This window comes from Nyctibius grandis, chromosome 10 (genome assembly GCF_013368605.1).
Source record: "Nyctibius grandis isolate bNycGra1 chromosome 10, bNycGra1.pri, whole genome shotgun sequence".
Classification (NCBI taxonomy): domain Eukaryota; kingdom Metazoa; phylum Chordata; class Aves; order Nyctibiiformes; family Nyctibiidae; genus Nyctibius; species Nyctibius grandis.
In genome coordinates, this window is record NC_090667.1 from 7,560,585 (window position 1) to 7,582,706 (window position 22,122).

The 22,122-nt window shown below is 54.7% G+C and overlaps 1 protein-coding gene across 1 annotated transcript in view; it reads left to right on the plus strand.

The window, feature by feature from the left end:
* LARP1 (La ribonucleoprotein 1, translational regulator) overlaps positions 1-22,122 on the plus strand; it is a 46,731-nt gene that overhangs the window by 15,689 nt on the left and 8,920 nt on the right. Inside the window, 13 exon segments of the mRNA XM_068408515.1 lie at positions 582-608; positions 13,608-13,669; positions 15,321-15,386; positions 16,182-16,358; positions 16,969-17,101; positions 17,292-17,435; positions 18,150-18,175; positions 18,177-18,313; positions 18,596-18,740; positions 18,962-19,136; positions 20,012-20,181; positions 20,458-20,817; positions 21,985-22,108. Of these exon segments, the coding sequence (XP_068264616.1) occupies positions 582-608; positions 13,608-13,669; positions 15,321-15,386; positions 16,182-16,358; positions 16,969-17,101; positions 17,292-17,435; positions 18,150-18,175; positions 18,177-18,313; positions 18,596-18,740; positions 18,962-19,136; positions 20,012-20,181; positions 20,458-20,817; positions 21,985-22,108 (1,746 nt within the window).

The window sequence follows — 22,122 nt, forward strand, 5'->3', positions numbered from 1 at the left end:
GCGTGATGTGCCAAGGCACTGGGCGCCCATTCGGGTGATGGGTGCGTGCTTCTGGCTGCCCGTTCTCTGGAGTAGGTGCTGTGCTGGAGCCAGGCACAGCTGTTGGTGTCCCTTGGGGCTGCAAAACCCAAGAACCATCAGGAAAATGCTCGTTTTGCTTTGGCTGCCACCTGCACTCCCCGGCTGGTCACCACATTAGATGTTCTCTGTGCAGGTTTCCATTTGATAATACTGGCCGGGGGGAGTATGGGGGTGCCACCGACTAGCTCATTGTGTGCGGCTTTGTACATCTCATGAACTTGTTATTCCTCACTGCTGTCTGTTAGAAGCCAGTATGGAAGGTTATTTATGAGAGCAATACATTCAGGTAAACACTGTCTCCTTCAAAGTCTTTCTCACAACAAGTGGTTGAATTGAGGTGAGTTCCAAGCTGGACTGATGTTTAACTTGGGATACTAAGAAAATACTTCCTCTGTTTAGCTAAAGCAAACAAATCAAGAGAGGAGGGACCTTTTAAATATGATTTGCACTCTAGCTGCAACCAATACTGATTTTTTTCTTTTTTTTTTTTTCTTTTACAGATATATTTCCAACTGATGGCCAGTCTGGTATGTATTAATTAAAAAGGGAGTTCTTCAAACCTCCCTCTCCCATGCCTTCCCTGCACTTCTCTTTCTGCAGAGTCAGCGCTAACCAGATTTAGAAGACTGCTACAGGAATATGCAACAGACATTCATTTAAAATAAAAAACAAAACAAACCAAACAAAAAAAAAAAACACCCTGAAAACTGAAACAAAAAAACCTCTCAAAAAACCCCAAGCAAACAAAGCTCCTCTAATATTTGGCCATTCCTGTGTGGCAGTGACATGTTTTATGCTTTCATGCAGTGATGACTACAGCTGCTGGAAGGTTACTTTCCTCGCATACATTGTAGCATGGCAAATTTGGGTGTCCGGAGTTGAAAGAGTGTGGGAGATTGTAGGTCTTGATCATCACACATAACCGAAAACACTGGCGTGTCAAGATGCAAGTGTAACTCAGAATTGCTGCTGTTCATCTGTGTGTTGGTTGTATACAGCTTCATGTGTCCATGAACCTGAAGATGTATATTTGAATTTGCAGTACTTGAAAAGATGCAAACTTGCCCCTTAGCTTGTGTAGTCTGTGTGTTGCTGCTCAGTATCCCTGTTAATGACAACCGAGATACATACTTTGTGGCCATCAGTGCAAGACCAATGAAAACTTAGTGTGTGCAGCCTTGCCGGGGGGACCCTGCAGAGATGGATTGGGGTCCTAGGGAGGGAGGGGAGGCTACTCTGGATGGAGGTCTCAAATCAGGAAGGGGATATAGTTTTTTAAAAGCAGGTATCGATGGTCTCAATTCTTGCCTTTCCCAAACTGCCTGGGAGCTCTTCATCCAGGTTGATGTTGTTGAAGTGTTAAGACTGAAGGAAAAGTTTGTTTTACCCAGTGATACCAAGACCAGTCAGTGAGGTCCTGTTGTCTCAGAGCTGTAGTACCTTATGGAGATGTCCTGTAGCAAAGGCACCGGGCATGGGGGTCGGTGCCTGGCTTGGCCTTGTGTGACCTCGACATGTCACTATGTCCACCTCCTACCTGCATCTTTGGCTTTGCATGGGATCACATTTCCCCAGTTCACGTGATAGTGTGAGGCTAAATTGCTGCTGATTGTGGAGGCATTGAGTGATCAGGATTTGGAAGTATGGAAATTGGCTCCATTGTCTTAAAGGTGATTTTGGTAAAAATAACTCACAGGTTTTGAGCGGTGTGGTGTAACATTGGAGACGGTGTAATTTGACTTCATGAACTGAACAGAGGGCTGGAAGTTGTGTTTGCGTATGTGTTTCCAGAGCTCTAGCCAGCTAACGAGGCTGTGGTATTCTGGAGCATTGCGGAAGATGCTTCTGTAGGTGTTGGAGAAGTAACCCAAGTGGTAACCCAACCCGTTTGTAAGTCTCGTTATTTTCTTGTTTCAGAACATGTGTGAGAGTGAAATACTAAGACTGGTTTTGAAGGAGTGAAGGTGTATTCCCATGTGTTGAGTACAACAGGTGTGAAATCAGGATGGAGCAATGAATGCATAGAAAAGTTTCTGCTATTTAGAGGGTTTTTCTTCCACCCTGCTGAGGCTTTTCTCCACCCTGCTGAAGATCTGCCTTCATTGGGTGTTGGGTTTTGTCTGCCTGTGCTACAGACTCAGATGTCCCCTGGTTGGCACAGCTCCATCCTCTGCTGTCCAGCTGGTTGGGGACCTTCACAGCTGCCTCCAGGGTGGGGCATGAGTGTGTGTCTGCAGCAGATGATAGCATTTCTGTAAGTGCTTGTTACACATCAGTAGTGTTGCAGAAAACATTGCCTACAGAGCTTGGGGTTTTTTTTACCATTTTATATTTTCAAGGAGATAAGTGAAAGCTTGAACAGTATTCCTCTTAATGGTAGCTGCACAGGACACTGCACAGTCCTTTCTCATGCCTTCTCCAGAAAAGCCTTAAAGCTGGTGCCGTACTTTTTCTTCCCATGCACTAAGCTTATCTGGAAGCCCTGATATCTGAGAACACAGCAGAGTGTGAGCGCAGCTGGCAAAGGCAGGGTAGCACTGCTGGCGGGGGGCAGCAGGCTTGCCTGGAGCATACCTGCTCCTAGCATCATGGTGCACTCCTGAGGCTGTTGGGTTTGACTCCCTCACCTCCCTTTCATCGCTGAGGTGGTTTAATGAGTTAATTTGCTTAAATCTGTTACTGCAAATCACCAGGACTTCTATATCTATGCTAGTGCCTATTTTTTAAAAGGTTAATCTTGTACAGCCAGGTGGGTCTGTATGGCTTGTTTCCCCTCTTGATGAGAAGTCCATTGTTCTTCCACCCAAGGAAGCAGTTAGCATAGTGACGGAGGATGCCAAGTTGTGGTGACAGAGTTGGGACTTGCACGGGTGGGGAGCCTGAGCCAAAAATCGGCCATTTTGTAGGCACAGCAGCTGTAGCATGCCCCAAAGCATGTTCCTGCTTGTTAGTGTACGGATGCTGGAGGCGTTCTGCCCTCAGCCTGGTGTCACAGGCAAGCGCTATGGAGGTAGAAGGGCAGCAGTGTTTGCATCCTGGTTACCTAACAGCATTTGGAAATAAAACTGTTCTCGGAGAGAGGTGACTGACTTTCCTTCTGTCTAGCACAACAGTTCCTTGGTCCTCTCCCACATCCAGCACCAGGATTTGGCAGCTGTGGGGTGCTTTTCAGAAGAAGCCACTTCAAACCTTGTGATCTGGAGTTCAGGTGAAAAGCTGAGAGACTTCAATACCCTTGAGAGATGTGGTCCTGGGCTTGGCAGCGTGGTGGCAGAGCAGAGGGATGGACTCTCATTCTCCCCACTTCTGCTGTTAGAGGAAGGCTGTGAGGGCACGTCTCCACTTGGACCTCTGTGGATATGTCGGCCGTGAACACGTAATCCCTCTGCGAGGCTGCTGATGCTGTCCACATCCTGGGAGTCGTTGCTGCATGGGGTGGTGCAGTTCGCTGCCTGCTATTTAAGGAAATACTTTTGCCTGCTTTAAACAGATCCCCTGCTAGCTTCATGTGCTGTTCCTGCTTCCAGTTGGTCAGGAGGTACCCTCCTGGCATGGTACGCCGCAGCCAGCCCTCCTCAGTGGTGGAGGATCCCAGCCTTTTTAGTCTCACCTCTTAAGGGGCTGCCTCTGAGCGATTTAATTGCTTTTCTCTGTGCATCTGTAACACTGCTGCACCCTTGTTGAAATGCAGAGACCAGAGCTGACTGCAGGGTGCAGTCGTGGATGAGCTGGTGTTCAGTACATCAGCAAGTGATGCTCTGTCTTGGTCTCGCTACTTCTGATGATTTTTTTTTTTTTTTTTTTTATCTTCCACTGCACCCTAAGCTGATAATTTTGGAGAATTGTCAGCAGTGTCCGAGATGTCTGTCTTGAGTTATAAATTCCACTTTGTGGAAAACTTCACAGCATTTTATTCAAAGAGATGTGGGTGATGCTCCCACTGCAAGGAAGCGGTTTTTAATCCTTTATAAAGAAAAGGAGGAGATGGATGTTTAAATTAGGAAAGAAAGTGCTGTGTTGCACTCTTGTTACTGGGTATTCCTGACTCCTTTGGGAAGGCTCACTCTGATTAGGGTGTTTTACTCTTTTGTGCTGTGTATTGAGACAGGGGAGGCAGCTGCCTGTAGCACTGGGATTACCTGGACTGGAGAGCATGGTTTATGCAGCAAAATCCACCTGATTGGGCACCCAGGAAGGAAGCTGGCAGCATTTGCTATATCAAAGTAATTTAGAAAAATCTTGAATTTCACTGCCTCTGGCTTAAGGTGGGGGGCATAAGTGAGGATGTTGTATCTTGTGCTTGGAGAGCATGCCCAGAAATCAGCTCTGCTGAGGTACAGTAATCCTTAAGTGGCAAAAAAGGAGCCTTTCTGCCTGCTCTCAAAGATTGCAAGGATATTTGGCTGCCTTGTTGTCACAGCTGTAATGCTCCGGATTTGCCGATGGGAGGAAGCCCCATACCTCTACTTAGTTTAATCCAGGTGGTTACGGAACTGTAGGATTTCTTCAGCTCATTTCTGGAGACACCCTGCTTAGTGGGTGACCTAGGTCTGGCCTCCCTAAATTCCTTGGGGTGTTTGTTTACACCCGGTCCTACCACCAAATCGCTATTGCTTTCTCCTGCCCCAAGAGGTGGGGCTGGATTTCTGCCTGGTGGTGCCTCTGTCTTCCTCAGCCTTGCAAGCTGAGCTGCTGCTCAGTCTCCTTTTGTTACACGCAGTTGGGGAGGCAGGTTTGCAGCTGACCTGGCTTCAAGGGTGAGGTCTAGCGGTTGCTTTGGAAGTGGCTGCTGCACGGGGTACTCCGCCGGTCCTGTGGAGATCCCTCTGGAGAAGTAGCCAAAGTCAGGTGCAGGAATCACAGCAGGGAGGAACTAAGAGTGATGTTATTTAAATTACTTCAGTCTCCTTTCTAGAAACCCAGTCTCTGGCTCTCTTCTTGGAGATGACAGGTTTTCCAGAGGCATGTTTTGTGCAGAGTTTGCACCTTTGCCTTGTATGACCCCTCACTCAGCTGGTGCAGGCGCTGGGAGCTGTGCAGTCCCCTCCTAGACAGCACGAACGCGTGGAGCAGGAGGGTCTCGTGGCAGGCGCTTGGCTCTCAATTCCTGTCTCTTTGTTGTTAAATATTTACAGTGAGATGTACCAGATGCTTCCCAGGAAGGGTTTTTGTCAGCTTCCAAGTCCCCAGATGCAGCGGCAGAAGAGGCTGACAGTCGTTAAAGGGATCACACCAGTGCGATGCCCTGGGTCCGGCAGCAGCGCGGTGACCTCTTCTTCCTCGTGCTTCGGGCACTGCCGGTTGTGCTGTCTCATCGGCTGCAGTGGGATGTGGGCGGAGAGCACCCCTCGGTGATGACAAGAAATTAATGATGTCTGGTCTGCAGGCTTTTTTTTTTTAATCTTGTGAAGCTCTTCCACTGCAGTGGGAGGGGGAGTGGGTGATGCTTTTGGCTTTCGTTGCCGCACACCTTTTTTCTGGGACTTTCTCTCCACAGCAGTGGCACATATGTGTGACTGCCACACGGCCGCCTTTGCTCCGTCTCCATTCTCGGCGCAGCAGTGTCTGTGTTGTTCACCCAGCCGCCCTGCGCAGAGAGGGGTGGGCTGAGCCAGGCAAGGCAAACTCCTGTCGCCAGCTCTGAGCATCACCAGCCCCGGGCGAGCAGAGGCCGGCGGCCAGAGCATCGCTGCCGAATACCGCCCCTGCGCTGGTCACGCTGGTCACGTTCCCAGTGTGCCTCCTGCTTTCAAGATAAGGTCCAGGACCTTGGGCTGGGCCCTGTTTTGTTGCTCTTGGTGCTTATCAGCTTTCACTGCTGACAAGGTGACCCGCTGCGCAGTGCCGAGGATGGGGAGGGAAGGTCCCCCAGCCCAGGCTGTCCTGGGGGGGCCAGCCCCTGTGTGCACACCAGGCGTGCTCCCGTGCCGGGCGTCCCCATCTCGGTGTTACAGCTGGCTGGATGAGGGACTGCCTGGGTACCTGGAGGTAGGATCTCGGGAGGCGGCAGGTCGGCTCCACCAAGGGGGGGCCAGGGAGGGGCGGGCTCGCTAGGTCATCGTTTTTCCAACTAAATATAGTTGCCCGTGCTTTCATAAGGCCGGGATTTTTGCATCACGTGACTGTCTTATCCCTCCCAGCCGGCAGTCGGTCAGAGTAGGGGATCGTGTGTCTGAATGGGTAATAATTAACTGTTAACTAGCTTTTCATTAGAGCCTGGCAGAACAGGCAGAGCGGTGCAGGAGCGGAGCAGACTGCTCCTGGTCCCTCCCAGAGGGTGAATACCCCCCTTTAATTTGCAAACCAGTTGCTCCGAAAGGTGAGTGGGTTGGGTTTTGGTTTCTTTTTTTTTTTGCTGTGTTTTATAAAGAGTTGTGAGTCCTGTCATGCCTTGTGTGTCTGTCCTTGTTCTCCTGTAGTTCCCACTCATGTCCCCCCTCCTTCTCCCCTGTCACTGATTTTTTTAGGTCATGAACAATCAGCTGGTCTCCAAGCTGGCTTGGAGGAGAGCCTGACCCTCTGGCTCCTCCACGATTTGGCCCGCCTGCATGCCCTGGGCCCCTGCAGCCATCCTTGGGCTCCTCCTCTCCCAGCGCTAAGGTGTCCTTGCTGCACCTCGCTGCCCTGAGCGGCAGCTGGACCAACTCCTGCCTTTTCTCAGGGGCCCCAGCCCGGCCATGACAGACTGACGTGGCGTTTGCCCTGGAGCTCAGCAACTGGGGGGGCCTGAGCCAGCCCAACTCCCTGGTTTTGACAGTTTCTGGAGTCCAGTCAGCCCGGTGACCTTGCCTGCACCCCCAGTGTGATGCTTCCTGGGGTCTGGGAACCACTGGCTTTCCCAGCAGAGACCCCTTAGTTTAGGGCTTGGTTTTCCTTAGAAAATTGGGGGAGTTCCTGTGCCATCTTGTTTCTGCTTGAGCCTGGCATCTCGGGGATCAGGGCGGTGCATGAGCGTGGATCGTGTGTCAGAAGTTTCCTAGAAATCCTCCTTGGGGAAGAGCGTTGCTTGGAAAGGCGGTGGAAAGATGTCACTCGCCCTTGAGAGAGTTAATTTGCTGCCTTTAATAGTAGCCGTCTGTGCCAGGAAGACTCCATGGTGCCCTGGCTCTTGCTGTTAACGTTAGAAATGCCCATCAGCATTTCTTAACCCGCTCCTGCTTGTAGCTTGGCCACAAGTGGAAGGGTCTTTGTCTTGGGCTGGGCGGCTATGGGAAGGGGGGTTATGTGTCTTTGGTAAGCCCAGAAACTTCCTGCCCCTCATCTGCCCTGGAAATAAAAGTCAGACCCTGCAGATAACTTGTGTGTGCAGAGCTTGTAATGGCTAAGTGTGTTTAGAAAGCAGTAGTGTTTGTAAGCTCCCTGTGACCAGGGCGGTGTTACACCTGGTGCCCCTGCGTGCTCGGAAGGTCCCCGTGCAGGTCTGCGCTGCCTGCAGGGTGCTGTCGGCAGAGACACAGGCTCTGCGATACCTCCCCCTGCTCCAGGGCTGTCTTGGGAGTATCAGGTGAGGATGTGAGGGCTTGCAGAGCTGGGAATGTAACTCGGGTGCCCACACTGCCAGCCCGTGACGGCACTGCCCCGCCACGCTGTACTGAACCTGCCTCTACCCCCAGCCTCTCTCCCTGCACTTTTCCAGGGCACACTCCCGAGCTGTGGGAGCCTGCCGAGGACACCCAGGTGGGAGTGTTCTCATGCTCTCAGTGGAGCTGTCAGATGCCCTTTTTGAAGTTATTTTTAGCGAGTGATCTTTGCAGCAGTTGCAGAGCGTACATTGCGGTGTAGGCAGCTCCCTGCTTCCTCTGCTGTTACAGTAGGGCTTGTGAGGTGGAGCTGTCTGCTGAGGAGCTGCAGAAGATTGCTTGGAAGGCTTTGAGCCATGGTGCCTGCAGCTTGTCTCTTGCTCCTGCTGAACAGGCTTCCCACATGCTTTACAAGCCCGGATCCTGCTCAGCCATGCAGCTTAAGGATCGGGTCTTCTGCTTCGTCCTGACCTTGCCCATTCTACAGCAGTTTTTCTTGCACATATTGCAAATATCCCTCTTAGCTGTGCTGGGAGCTGTGAGACCGCATGCTGCAAGCGGTGGGGCCAGCTGTGGTACTCCACAGTCCCCAGGAGCGAGTGGGGGGAGCTCCTGCAGTGGAGACACCGACTCCTTTATGTTGGGAGGATGTCCTTGCGATAGCATCTCATTTAAGGCTGTTGGAGAACTCCATCCCAGTGCTCCCTTGATTTCCCCCTCCATGCTTGCTTCTCTGGCTACAGCTGCGATTTAGCAGGACATAGAGATGTACAATGTTGCAAACCTAGAGGAGGTGCAGTCTGTGTGCCCAGTTTGCCCTGAACTTTACTGTTTTGTGTACCTTGTGATGTCTTCAGCAAAATGTGAGCGTGACAGGCAGCCAGTGCTGTAAATCCCAGGCTCTTCTGCTCGTACAGGAGCTGCGGAGGCAAGTGTTGCCCATCTCAGTCAGGCATTAGCTCTGACACGTGGCTGAGGTCAGAGCTGGGAGCAGCTCCTTGGGAGGCAGGCAGAGGTAGAAGCTGCTACTTGGTCTGTGGGGGTATCTGCACCCCTCTCTGCACAGAGGGGTGCTACCAAATTGCTCCTGTCTCCTGTGCTTCCCAGCACCTTTACAGTAAGGGTGTGTTGCCCGCTGCTGCTGTCTTGCTGATGAAGAAATCTGTGCAGCAGCCATGGGAGGTGGGTAGAGGTTTGCCTGTCCCACAAGGCTTCTCTGCCTGTAACTTCAGGGGGTCCCTCCGTGGGACAGGCTCTCAACAAGAAAAACCTTCAGCGCGGGCTGCCGGTGGGAGGGGGAGGGCTGTTTTTGGCTTGTAGGTCACATCTGGCCTGCAGGACTGATCCTGCGAACATCTCTGGAGAAGGGGTGGTAGTGGTGGCATGAAGTTCACCGGCTGTGTTCTCTGATGGCTTGGGCAGGCTTGGGCAGCGATGGGTGCCACAGGAGGGTCTCCAGATCAATGTCTTGCCCCTGCTGCTGTGTGGATCAGGCTGCTCTGGGGGAGAGCTTGCTTGAAGTGTGGAGGAAGGACAGGGACAGGGTTGGGGCACGAGTTTCTCACGTCGGTAAGGTGGACACACACCTTCATGAACCCATGCGCAGCTCTTCTCTGTTCTCTCCCCAGGTCTCCTTTGGCACCAGCAAGGGGATCCTGGTGCCCACAGAAGGGTCCTGGCAGGCTTGGCTGTGGCTGCCTGCCTGCTGGGTTCCTCTGTTTTACAGGAACTGCCTCGCAGGTCGGTGCTGTCCCAGCACGTCTGTCCTGTGTGTCATACCCCGGGAGGGACTCTCCTGCCCTCCTGGAGACTCTGAAGGAGCTGGCTGTCTCCAGGGGAAACAGCTAGTCCTCAGGCTCATCTTCTGTGAATGGGCAGTGAGTGTGTGTATAGAAATAATGTGAGTGAGTACTAGTTCTTTTAGGTGTAAGCGGTCTAATGGTTTCTGTCTTTACTCTTCTCAGAAGTTCTCACACCTGGGCGCCTGTTGGTTTCTCAGGAGGTTAATGCAATACCTTTTCCGTGCTGCATCATTTTGGCTGGGGCCCAATCCCCCCCCCCCTTGGAAGCTGCCCAGACCCCCAGGCTGCGCAGGGCAGCAGTGAAGCTCACTCTTGACTGAGCTGCACTTGCTCTTTCTCACCTGGAGACCTCAAAGCAGCGTTGCTGGCACGGCTGTCCCCTAGCACTAGGTATGGGCTGCGGTCCTCACGTGCACCAGCACCGTCCCGTGGAGTCTGGGGAGGAGAGAGGATTGTTTGGAGGCTGTCAAGTGGTGAAGTGGATCCCGCTGGGCGCATGGCCGACTCTCCTGCCTGGTCAGCACCCTCGGGCTCCTGCCAGGGCTCCAGGGAAACTGGGGATACCAGTTTGGCTCTTCGAGCCCTGGCAGGACCTGTGACACGGAGCATGCGCCCCTGTCTCGGCCTCTCCAGCGCAAAGTCCGGGCTCTTGGCTTCAAAACCGCCTTCATCAGCGGTTTCTCCGAGGTGCCAGGCTGTGGGCTGGAGTGGCTCGGGGCCAGGCCGGCTCCTTTCAGTACCTCCAGGTACGAGGCATTTGCTCCCCTGGACACCCCGTGAGCTTCCTGCCTCGAGGGCTGCTGTGCCGCAGGAGGGCACGAGGTGTCTGCACGGCCTCATGGGAGGAGAGCGCGAGGTGTCTGCACAGCCTTGCGGCTCTCGGTGCTCGCCGGGTGTGTCGGGGAGCGAGCGCCAAAGGCCGACGAACGCTTTGGCTGTGCCTGGGCTGTGGGAGGGGTTTGCAATGGTGGCATCGGGCCGTGGTGCTCCCACCTGTGCCGTGTCCCCTCAGTTGTTAAGAAATAACCCCTCTTGGCTGGGCAGCCCCATGGGTAAACGATCTGGTCCTGGCTGCAGGCAGCAGATCAAAACTCGAGACCTGCTTTCTGTTCCTGGCTGCGCCAGCATCTGCTCTGTGACCGCAGGCACAGCCGCTCCTCCCTCCCCTGCCCGCTGTCCCCTTGCCGGTCTCACACCACTAAAGCAGCTCCCACTGCAGCTGTTTGGTCTGTCCCCTTGCACGGAGGGGCCCTGGGTTGCTTTTGGAGGGGGGTGGTGGGGGTGCTAGTGCGACTGAAAATTACTTATGCCCCCAGATAAATGCAAAAGGAGGTTTGTGAAATGCTGGGAGGTCTGAGACGTGTCAGCAGCTTTTAAGGGCTCAGCTATCGATCCCTCGCTAGCACTGCTTGTCCTGCACTCCTGCGTGGGGCTGAGCAACGCACTCTTGCTCCCCGTTTCCCAGGTTGATGCAGTGACGAAGGGCAGTGGGGTTTTCCTGCAGTGGGGTTTGGCAAGGGGATCTTTCCAGCTGTGCACCGCCAGATCTGTTGCTGTCCTTCTAGGAAGGTTTTCTGCTGAAGCCTGAGCACTTGAATTAGCCTAAATGTGTTTTGAGTGGGTTGGGTTTGGTTTTTCAAACACTTTGGTTTGCTAGAGTCTCTGCACGGGAGCATGAAGAGCAGTTTGGGTTTGGATGTCCAGGAGCTTGACTACAGAATCCCTGGTGGGTTGGAGCTGGGGCCCTTAGCTAGGCTGGCGTGCCCTGGAGGGTGCCAGGCGGGCACAGGTTCTGCTGGCGTGGCTCTTGGCTCTGCGGATGGTGGGTCGGTCTGTCTGTCTGCTCGCACAGTCACACCCCCTCGGCCTCCTGCCTTGCTCCCAGCAGTCTCCACCATGACTTGCAGATCTCGGACTCCATCCATGCTGGCGAGAGCCGCCTGCGGCGGGGCTGGCCTGGCTGCGCTCCCTGAAGCAGCCTCCCTGCCAGGCTGCAGCGTTGCTTTGCTTTGTGTTTTGCCTTCTGCAGCGCTCTGCAAATGCTAATTAGTCTTCTCAGCACCTCAGCTAGATAAGGGATCCCTGTTCCTATCTTGCAGATAAGGAAAGCAGCAGAACTTGTTTCAAACAATCTCCTCCCTCCCCTGCAAAGACGATGAGGCCCGTGGCACACACTCCTGCAGCCTGTGCCCCTACGTCCTCTTTCACTACAGGTGTGAGGGGGCCTCTCTTTGACTGGTCCCCAAAAAAGCACAGGAACATCTATGGCCGCGAGGCTCCTGAGCTGAAGCAGCAGGAGGAAAGGGCTGGAGGCCATTGCAGTGCGGTGGGAGCAGGCACCCGGGTGAGATGCTTGGCTCTCCCCCAGCCAGAGAGATTGGTGCCTCATTAGGCTGCAGAGCAAGTTCAGTTATTTTTTTCCTGCGGTGCCAGGCACGTCGGTGCTGTTGGAGCAGGCAGGGGTCCTCCGTACCTGTGGAAAACCGGGCTGGCTGCTGCTTTGTGCTGTAGCACTTGGTGCCTTTTGAAGCTATATTTAGTTGGTGACATCTGTGGGCGTTGAGTGGAGGATTTTAGGGGCTGTTTTGAAAGCACTCGCTCTTCCTACTCTAGCAGGAAGGTTTAAAAGCCTTGTGGCAAGCTCTGTGCTGTGGAGACAGGATTCTCAATGAGGTGCACATGGAATAAATGAGGGGCATGTGGGACTGCTCCTGCTCATGGGGGGAGGCAGTGCGGGTGGGCTGAGGAGGTCCTGGAGGCGAAGGGGGGGAGTCAGGGACCTAGCTGAGAGCTTGGGCTCTCCAAGGGGTGAAATCCCGGCACAGGAGTCTTAGGGAAGGGAACTGGGGAAGGGGAGCACACGTGGCTCCGTCCTGCCATGTCTGACTCTGCCTTACTGACACTTCGAAGCCTCCAGCTCTGAGCAAGGCTGGGCCGGCAGGCTGAATCACAGGTTTCGAGGCTGGGACGGGGACCAGGTTTGATCATGAAGGCGAAGTTGTCCTGCCTTACGCAGGAGATCAAAGCCAGCTTTGAGTGGAGCTGGGTAGGCTATTCAGGGTATTTCCCGGGGTGTCCCCAGATAGCCCCTGCCATTCCTCGGGGCTCTTCTCTTTACCTCCTTCCCACCCTCGCCCCCCACCCCAGTCTGGTCTGCTTTTCTTTCAAACAAAGCCAGTGGAGTCAGCAGAAATGCTCGCTCCTGCGGGGTGCGTGGCACGGGCTGCCCCTCGAGGCAGGGGCCGGCAGGCTCTCCTCTCCTCTCCCTTCCCTGCTGAGCACCGCTGCCAGGGAGGAGACCCTCTTACATGGTCCTCGTGGGGCTGGTTTGTGTTAGGCAGCAGCGTGCTGCTCTGCTGGACTCTGTTCATGCCCTAATCCAGAGACCTTGCAGCCAAACCTGGGAGGGAGAAAACAAATCAGATTTCTTTTTCTGCTTGTAAGGAGGTGGTGTGTGAGCAGGAGCCAAGATGGGTCATGGTGGGGCTGAGGTCTTGACTTGCTGCAGGTCTTCTGTGAGGTCCATTGTGGTGTGAACCCCAATAGTTGCACCCTGATACCTTAGAACACCGCAGAGGCATTCAAGTGCCTAACTACTTCTGGCTATAGCAGGATTTAGGCGCTTCCCAGATCTGGCTCCTTCTCTCTGTATGTTCCCTCTTGTGAACTCGCTGCCCCGTGCTGGGATGCACTGGAGATCAAAGCACGAGACAAGCACCGCCCGTGTGCCGCAGACTCGCACATCCATCCATCAGAGCCCTCCTCTGCTCCCTGGGGAGGGCCAGCCACACTGGCGCAGTGACGGGCCTTGCCTGTTCAAGGGCATGTTTGTTTTGCAGTGCATAACAGCAGGTCAAGTTTAGCGTGGCGCTTTACAGAGCGAACTGAACTCCTCGCCACCCCTCCTCCCTGGCTGGCAAGGCCAAGTGCAGAGGGCTGAGCTAAGTCAGGGAGTGCCTTCCTGCAGCAGGATGGGTTAAAGGTCCATTTCTTGGCCACCTGGATTGATCAGGAGTCTTCTGATCTGGATGGGGCCCTTCTGAGACCCAGGTCAGGAGCTGGCTCTGTTTTCTGTTCACCTTTTTGTCTCAGCCCTCCTTTGCTGAAGGGGGAGCTGGCTCGCTTCCCACCTGCTTCCCTCCAGAGCTAACACTTCCAAAACCCTCAGCTGTGTTTTAACAGTTTTGTTCTCCTCCTCTTGCAGAACATACAACTCCTGCAAAAGTGGTGAGGGCTGCCAACCCGAGACAGCGGAAAGGAAGCAAGGTAAGGCTGTGCCTGCTGCCCCCCTCGCTGGCCTCCAGCTTCTGGTGCAGTTGTCAGCACTGCATGAGCATCTTGAGGGTCCGGTGAGCAGATGGCCTCCTCGCCAGCCTGCTTGTGGAGGGGTTTGATGTGCTGGCCTGGCCCACTTGTGAGAGTGTGGAGGAGAACATCTTGATTCTCCATCTCCTCTTCAGCGTTTTAGTGGTCTTGCATGCTTCCTGGGCTGGTTTTCTGCCCAGCTAGGCTAGGGGCGACCTTCTGACCACCCCTCTCTCAGGGAGGCACTTGGAGTGCAGTGCTGGATGTGGAAAGCCTCTCCCCCCACCCCAAGGACACCCCAAGTCCCTTGGGGGCTTTAGCCAGTGCCCTGCTCTGCAGTGCAGAAGGGTGGTGGTGTGATAGTGGTGTGTCCGCAGGTCCTTTCTTCCTTGTGCAGTCTGTTCTTTACTGGCACATGGAGAGCCAGGGTAATTGATTTCAAACAAAGAGACTCCTTTGGAGGAACCAGGGCAGTCTGTTCCAGGGGATCAACATGTGATGGAGGGACAGTTGCTTCTGAGGATGTTGCATGCAGCTGGGGCACAGCTAGGGACACGAGCTGTTGGTGTTGGCTCCCAGCAGCCAGTGAAGACGCATCTGAAACTTGATAGGACTTTCCTTATCTGTTCCATCTCAGGGAGAGGAGGGCCCTGGGAATGGTAGATGCTCCTGTCTGTGAAATGGGCATGGCCCTGCCCTGGAAGTGGTTTTCCTATGAAACCTGTCTCCTGGGTAGAGGAGCATGGCACCTGAATGTAGAGATGTGATCTCCTGGGGGCCTCAGTGACGCCAAATTAATTTAGAAATAATAACCCACAAGGGTGAGGAGGAGTGTCTGTGCCCAGATAATCTTAAACTCAGTGCCCAGCCATGATTCATCATGTACCTGGGCAGCTGTTTGGCACCTTTCCTCTCTGTCCTGCAGGTCCTCTCTGAAACTTGGAAGAGGTAGAAATGATGGTAGTGGCCGGGTCACTTACTCAGAGAAGTGACTGGCAGTTCCTCATGTGGTCATGGGGTGTCTGGAAGGAGGAAGCTCCCATCACCATCAGATACCTGCTTGGATTTTCCCACCAGTTCTACTACACAATCCCTTGCATTGTTGTTGCCAGCACTTGGTTGCAGTTGGGCACTTAAATGAAACCAAGCCTGGCTGTGACCTGCCGCTGCATGGGGGCAGCTTCTCTGATGGGATGTAGCTGCTGCAGGTGGATTTAGGGTGCTGAAAGCTGTGTGATTTCCCTGTCCAAGGGATGGTGCCTGTGATGAGTGAGTTACCCTGAGCAACTTGGTGCCAAATGCTGCTGCTGGGGCAAAATGTTTGGTGGGAGCTGAGCGGCTGGTAGCTGACGGAGCTGGTGACAGCTTCGTTAGAATCACTGATAGACTTAAACTTGTCTGCAGTTATTTGGGATTAATTTGGAGGCCCTGCTTGGGTGGGGAGAGGGGCTGTGTATGTGCAGTTTGGGTGTCACCCCCAACCTCCCCCAGGAGGACAGGACACTGGTGGGTGGTGGCTGTGACAGTGTGGCTGGAAGAGCTTCTGGCTGCTGATGCAGGGAATGGCACCTGCAGCTTTTGTGCTAATGAGACCCTTCTCTTTGAATACAAGGTTGGTGACTTTGGTGATGCCACAAATTGGCCAACACCTGGAGAAATAGCCCACAAGAGTGTCCAGGTGAGAATACAATCGCTTCGGTGAGCGGGATAAGGCCCTTGCAGACCTCCCTGTGCCTCTGCAGTGCTGGCAGCGCTGGCTGAGCCAGGCCATTTGGGGTCCTGAGTGTCAGCGCGGAGGCAGCCAGGAATAGTGTGCAGGGGATTTCCTTTTAGGGCTGCCCCGCACATCAGGCTCCCTCCCTTGGTGCTATTCTGGGAGCCTGGAGCCCAGTCTGAGCCCCTAGGCTGGGTGAAGCAGGTAGGGCAGCTCCCAGACCTGCTCTCCTCAGGGCTGCTCCGTGCAAGAAGGGGCCTGGGCAAAAGCCAAGACTTCCCCAGGAGAAACTGAAAATGCATGAGAAAGGGCCTGTGTGCCCGAGGGGCATGGCCTTCCTCTCCTGCTGCCCATTGCAACGGGTGTCGTTGAAACCTTTCTATTTCTGGAGGCTGCTTTGCCAGCTCCTGGCTCTCTGTCAGGGCATGCGGGTCACTCACCCTTTTGCCATTGGGACAGTCCGGTCCGTTGTAGGACACCCCCACCCAGGAGCACCAGGCCTCCCTGGCAGTCCATCTCGGTAACTTCTGTGCCTGGGGCTTGTGTCTCAGCTCGAGCACTTCCCAGCATCTGTAGAGCCCCTTGCCCTGCTCAGACATAAGCCTTTCCCCAGGAACAGGACAGCTCTGGGAGGCACAGAGCAGGGATGCTTCCAGCCTAGGGCACAGTCCTCCTGTTCCTGCCGGGGCAGCTGGGGTCTTCGTCCAGCTTTTAATTTCTTCCACTTTTTACATCTTTCCTGCACTGGTGTGTCTCCAGCAGCCGCACAAAGCACCATCCCTCCGGAAACTGCCTGTCAAGAAAGACATGAAAGAGCAGGAGAAAGGGGATGGGAGCGATGGCAAAGAGAGCCTGAAAACCAAATCGGATGAGTCTGGGGAGGAGAAGAATGGTGACGATGACAACCAGAAGTCAGCCCAGAAAAAGAAAGGTAAGGCAGGACCTGGTGGGGACAATTCCCTGGGCTCAGTCTGTCTCCCCCTCTGCGACCCACAGCCAGGTGGAAGCATCCACTGCTATCTCTGGGGGCCTTGCTGCAGGACGTGGTCCCAGTGCGAGGACAGCTGTGGGGAAAAGGTGTTTGCAGGGTTCAAGGGGGCACAGTGTCATTTTGGTGGGAGCAGGTGGAGCAGGGCACAGGTAGGGTCACTTGTGTGTCTGGGGAGCGTGGCAGTAGTCTGCCCTCTCAAGTGCGCTTTGTGGTGACACAGAAGAGCCCATGACTGTGGGTTGCATCAGCCATGGCTGACACCTGGGCTCGCTCTGGCCTGAGCCTTGGCAGGCAGAAAGGGGCAGAGGAAGGACAAGTGCTGTGAAGCAACAGGGGAGTTTTGTGTCGTGTTCCTCCGTGCCTGAGAGTCCTGGTTGGAGCCTTTCTGCGTCCAGTGAGTCCTGGAGGAATGTTTGAGGACAGGATTGGTCCAGAAGGCCGCCCTGCTTTCTCCCCTCCATATGTTGGGGGCCTGTGTGGCAAGAAGGGGCAGCGGGAGAGAGAAGCAGACGCTCTCTGAACCTGTGTCACACCCCAAACCCTGTCCTTTTGCAGGCAACAAAACACAAGTGGGTCCCTTTGCAGATAGACATGAAGTCAGAGGTGCCTAGGGACAAAACGGCCTCTCGGAACAACCGGCAAAACGAGCAGCACAGGCACCCCTCCAACAACCGCGGCGAGCTGAAAGGTGGGGGCTCAGGCTGGGGACCTGCTCTCCCTGCCCTGGCTGTGGGGCAGAGCAAGCTCTGATGCCTCAGCATGGCGTGGGGTGGCGGGGATGCTCCCAGTGTTCAAAGGGCTCCGGGTGCAGTGGGCTTGCTCCAGGGACGTGCTTTCATCCTGTAACGCTCCTGCCTCTCTTTCCCCATCTGCTGCAGGCTGGCACCCGGACAACAAGCACGAGCGCAGCTGGCAGGACCACGATGAAACCTCCAGCGTGAAGAGCGAGGGAGGAGCCGTGCGAGGGGCCTTCCGGGGCCGAGGCCGGGGCCGCGGCAGGGGCCGAGGCCGGGGCCGAGGAGGTGATCATTGTATGTGTGGTCTTGTGACAGTAGGGAGAGAACGGGACATGTGCCGAGGTGTGCAGGGCCTCTGCGTGTTTTGTGACACCTGGGGCTCCCAGGCAGGCTGGGGAGGGCAGAGGGCTGTAGGAAATACTGTAGCAGGTCATCCTGGCTGGTAAGTTGAGCTGCTTTGAACAAAAGCAAATTATTCTTATTAGTATTTTAATAAAGGCACATGTCTTTCCGCTACTCAGGCCAAGCTCTTCCACCCGTTTCTGCCCCTTGCAGTACCCCTGCGTGCAGGAGTTGAAGCATGCTTCGATACTCTGCGTAGGCTTTGTCATGTTGAGAGCCAAGCAGGAGTCTTTGGCTTGGATGGGAAGAGCATCTGCAGGCATTTGGCAGGGCAGTGTCTGTGCCAACGCTGACATGCTTTCAGTGTAGGGCCTTCGTGTGTCACCTGGGCTGCCCGGTTGCTCCTGGGTAGGAGGGCTCCTGGCCTTTCCTCATTGGCTTCGTGTGTTGAGGCTTCACTGGATCCCTTCTGTGGCGTAGGCTGAGAGCAGGAGGATGAGGATGTGGGTCAGTGATGCCTCATTGTGGGCTGCCATGGGGGCCCCAGGAACAGTGCAGAGGGTGCTCTTTGTGCAGGAGTCCGGCCCCATCTGGCAATGCAGCCTGGTCTGGCAGATGCCAGGGGCTCTGTGCTCACCCTTACTGGGTGTCCCACAGGGCACTTCGACTACCAGTATGGGTACACGGAAATTCGAGGGCTCAGATGGCTCCCGCACCCAGAAGTACGCTAGCAACATCACTTACTACTTCGACAACATCAGCAGCGCTGAGCTCTACAGCGTGGACCAGGAACTGCTGAAAGACTACATCAAGCGGCAGATGTAAGCACGGCCTCTCCTTGTCTGAGCGTTGGGTGTTGGTGGGATGTTCACAGGTGCCCTCCCTGGAGTCTGCGTAGCTAGTCCTGTGGGTAGGGTTAGAGCTGAGGTGTGTTATCTCTGTGCCATGCAGCTTACAGCACCAGCTTGCCCAAGTCTGGGCTCCCCAGGCTCTCTGTCTTCAGCATTGCAGTAGCAGATGTATGTGGGGGGGGATTATTTCCTCGGGGGTGCCCAGAGGAAGGTGGTTTGGAGCCATCTCTCACTGATGTGTTGTTCATGCAGAGAATATTACTTCAGCGTGGACAACCTGGAGCGAGACTTCTTCCTGCGTCGCAAGATGGACTCGGACGGCTTCCTTCCCATCACCCTGATCGCCAGCTTCCACCGGGTGCAGGCACTGACCACCGACATCAGCCTCATCATCAAGGTGAGGGCAAGGAAGGATGAACTTTGCTGCTTGTTCTGCTTCTTGCTACCTGTGTCTGAGGCCTGTTTTCTAGATGGGCTGTGGGTGAGATGCAGGTGGAGCCTTCCCTTGTCCTTGACTTGCTCCCTTCTCTCAGTCCTCCTAGGGAGGAAGGGCTGGGGCTGAGCTACTGAATGTGCCGAGGCAGGGCCCTAATTTAACCAGCTATCATTTGGTGCCAGGCTCTGAAGGACAGCAAGGTGGTGGAAATCGTGGATGAGAAGATCAGGAGAAAAGAGCAGCCAGAAAAATGGGCTCTGCCTGGCCCTCCTATGGCAGACTACACACAAACAGACTTCTCACAGTTCATCAACTGCCCTGAGTTTGTGCCCCGGCAAAGCTTCCAGAAAGAGACAGGTGAGCACTGGGGGAATGTGGAGGGAGGTGTGGGGTGCAGTGTTGATACTGCAGCGGGACTGAGACCCTGAGAGTCAGGAGTGTTCCCCAGGGCAGGACTCTGCCATTTGCTTTCTGCTTGGTGGTGGGAGCTGGTATGGGCTCTGTCCTCAGACCCCCAGAGTGCTGCTGCCTCATGGGGAAATATGGGAGAGTCTGTGGCTTTTCCTCTGTGGGGCCTGAAGGGATTCAAGGAGGGTCAGTCCTGCTGGAAGTCTGTCGGCTGTGCCTGGAAATACTCTACCACTGCTGGACAGAACAGAGGACACTCGTGAACCCAACCTTTCCTTAATGGGTGAGGAGATATTGGGCACAAATGGAGCAGCAGGTATGGAGCTGTCAACTGAGTGCTGGAGAAGGGTCCGCTGTCCTTCATGGGCTGCCCCTTGCTCTTGTCACCCCATCCCATGGGGTCTGGCAGGAGCCCAGGGCTGGGCCTGAGATGCCAAGTGGAGGATCTTCTTGGTGCTGTCATAAGAGTTAGCTTTAGCAGGAGAAGATCTGTTCCCACTGGCTCCAGGCTGTGTTGGGAAGGTTTCCCTGAGAGCGACAGAGTCACCACCTGCTTTAGGGCTCTGTGTATCTGGGAAACTGTCACCTGCAGAGCTCTGTGGCCACCACTGGCATCACAGCCTTAACCAGAGACTTTTTTTTATTTCCCCTACAGCACTTTGTGGGCAGTGTGCCGGTAAATCTTGGCCACTGGATCTCAGTTAGTCCCACGAGCTGTGCCATGCTGCCAAAATAACTCCCTCTTTGGTTGGGTGCTTTAGGTACACAACCCCCCAGGCTCCCTCCCTCCCTCTAAAGCACCCTGTGGCTCTTGTTGGTTCCAGAGTCTGCTCCTGGCTCCCCGCGTCCTGCCAGCCCCGTCCCCACCAAAACAGAGGAGGTCAGTAACCTGAAGACAATGCCCAAGGGCCTGTCTGCAAGTCTGCCAGACCTGGATTCAGAGACATGGATTGAAGTGAAGAAGAGACCTCGGCCCTCCCCAGCTAGACCCAAGGTAGGTGGTGATGTAGGAACTGTATGGGTGGGGGTCACCCTGTATGGTGACTTGAATCATAAGTAGGCAGGTTTTGGAACAAATAAGGTCTGTTGGTCATGGGACTGATGCCCTAGTGTCCCTGGCTCTGACCCTCTGAATAGGTGTTTGTCTCCCCAGATGGGCAGCTTCTGGCTGTGGTAAGGAAACACGGTGCAGTAGTTGTGCCTCCAAGCAGTAGGTTTGTGCCTCTATGTGGTCTTTACCCTGTGTCACCCTTTACCCCTCTACCTGTAGAAACCAGAGGAGTCAAAGACACCACAGCAGCAGAAGCAGAAGGACCAAGATGAACCTGAGGAGCTAGACTTCCTCTTTGACGAAGAGATGGAGCAGATGGATGGCCGCAAGAACACTTTCACTGACTGGTCAGACGAAGATTCGGATTACGAGATCGACGATCGTGATGTGAACAAGATCCTCATCGTGACGCAGACGCCTCCTTACCTGCGCCGGCATCCTGGCGGGGACCGGACTGGCAACCACACATCCAGGGCTAAAATGAGCTCAGAACTGGCCAAGGTGATCAACGATGGGCTGTACTACTACGAGCAGGACCTGTGGACAGAGCAGTTTGAGCCAGAGTATTCACAGATCAAGGTGAGAGCAGCTGATCCAAGGAAAGGAGTGCATGTGGGTGCAGGGCTCCTCATGGGGAGCTTCGTGTGCAGCACCCTGGCTGCCTTGGTGGGGTAGAGAGGGCGGTACAGCAGGTTACAGCCCACTCATGGGGCAGAGCTAAGCAAGGATTAGTCCTCTTGTAGAGCTCGGGATTCCTGGCTTCCGACATCACACTCTGCTGTGTCGGGGATAAACATGGCTCTGTAACGTGACGTAAGGCTGCCCCAGGTAAACAAAGTGCTGGTAACGAGGTGACCTGGAAACATGGGGTCTGTTGCTCCGCTGTCAGCCAGGAGCTTGGCAGGCAGTGCCAGATCTATGGAGGGAACCGCGTGTATCTGCACTGTCCGTAGTGCCCAGCGCTCTGTGGTACTGTCACTTGGAGACCGCACTTACTGGGGACGGGTTCATTGATGGCTGGGCTGCACTTGGCCTGTGCTCTTCTCAGCTTTGCTGCCAGTTTGCATAGACTTGGGCTTTTTATGGAAAGGCCATCTGCTGCTTTGAAACATTTTTAGAGTCCCAGCTTGGGGACTTGCCTAGGCTCATTCAGCAATGGAAGTTATTTTGGCTGCAAGGTGGGGTGGTCCCTTGGAGCTACCAGCTGGGCACAGTGTTCCCATGTCTGGTACCTGGCACATTGCTGAAGCAGTGCTGCTCTTCGAGGTGGCAGAAGCTGGGGGTGTGGGGAGAGCAGGTGACAGAGGGACGGGGAGGGTTGTGCCCCCCTGCCGGTGTGGCGGGGAGGATGCGGGGAGGAGGCTCTAGGGATGCAAGAACGTGGTGGGGGCAATGGGGTCCTGGCCAAGCTTGCCTTGAACCTTGCTGCACTGGCGCTGACAGAGGTGGGTAAAAGCCTGAAAGAAGCAAGCGATGGTTAGTGGAGCTGCCTTGTAAGATCCCTGAAAAGCTTGGGAGAAGCAAGTGGCTGAGATCTGGCCCATGCAGGCCCTTGTTTTCTGTCTGCTGCATCTCCGCTTCTACCTCCGTGCAGCACATCACCCTCTGGGCACTGAGGCCTCGTGGGTGCAGTTGGTGCCCAGCATTGTGGCTGTGGCACAAGCAGAGCGGTGGTCACAATGAGTTGATGGGATGAGGGCAGAAGAGGGCAATTGGTTGCTTCATCGTCTTCCTCTTCCAATGCAGCAAGAAGTGGAGAACTTCAAGAAGGTGAATATGATCAGCAGGGAGCAATTTGACACCCTGACCCCAGAACCCCCTGTGGATCCAAACCAGGAAGTCCCTCCTGGTCCCCCCAGGTTCCAGCAAGGTAAGAGACAGGGG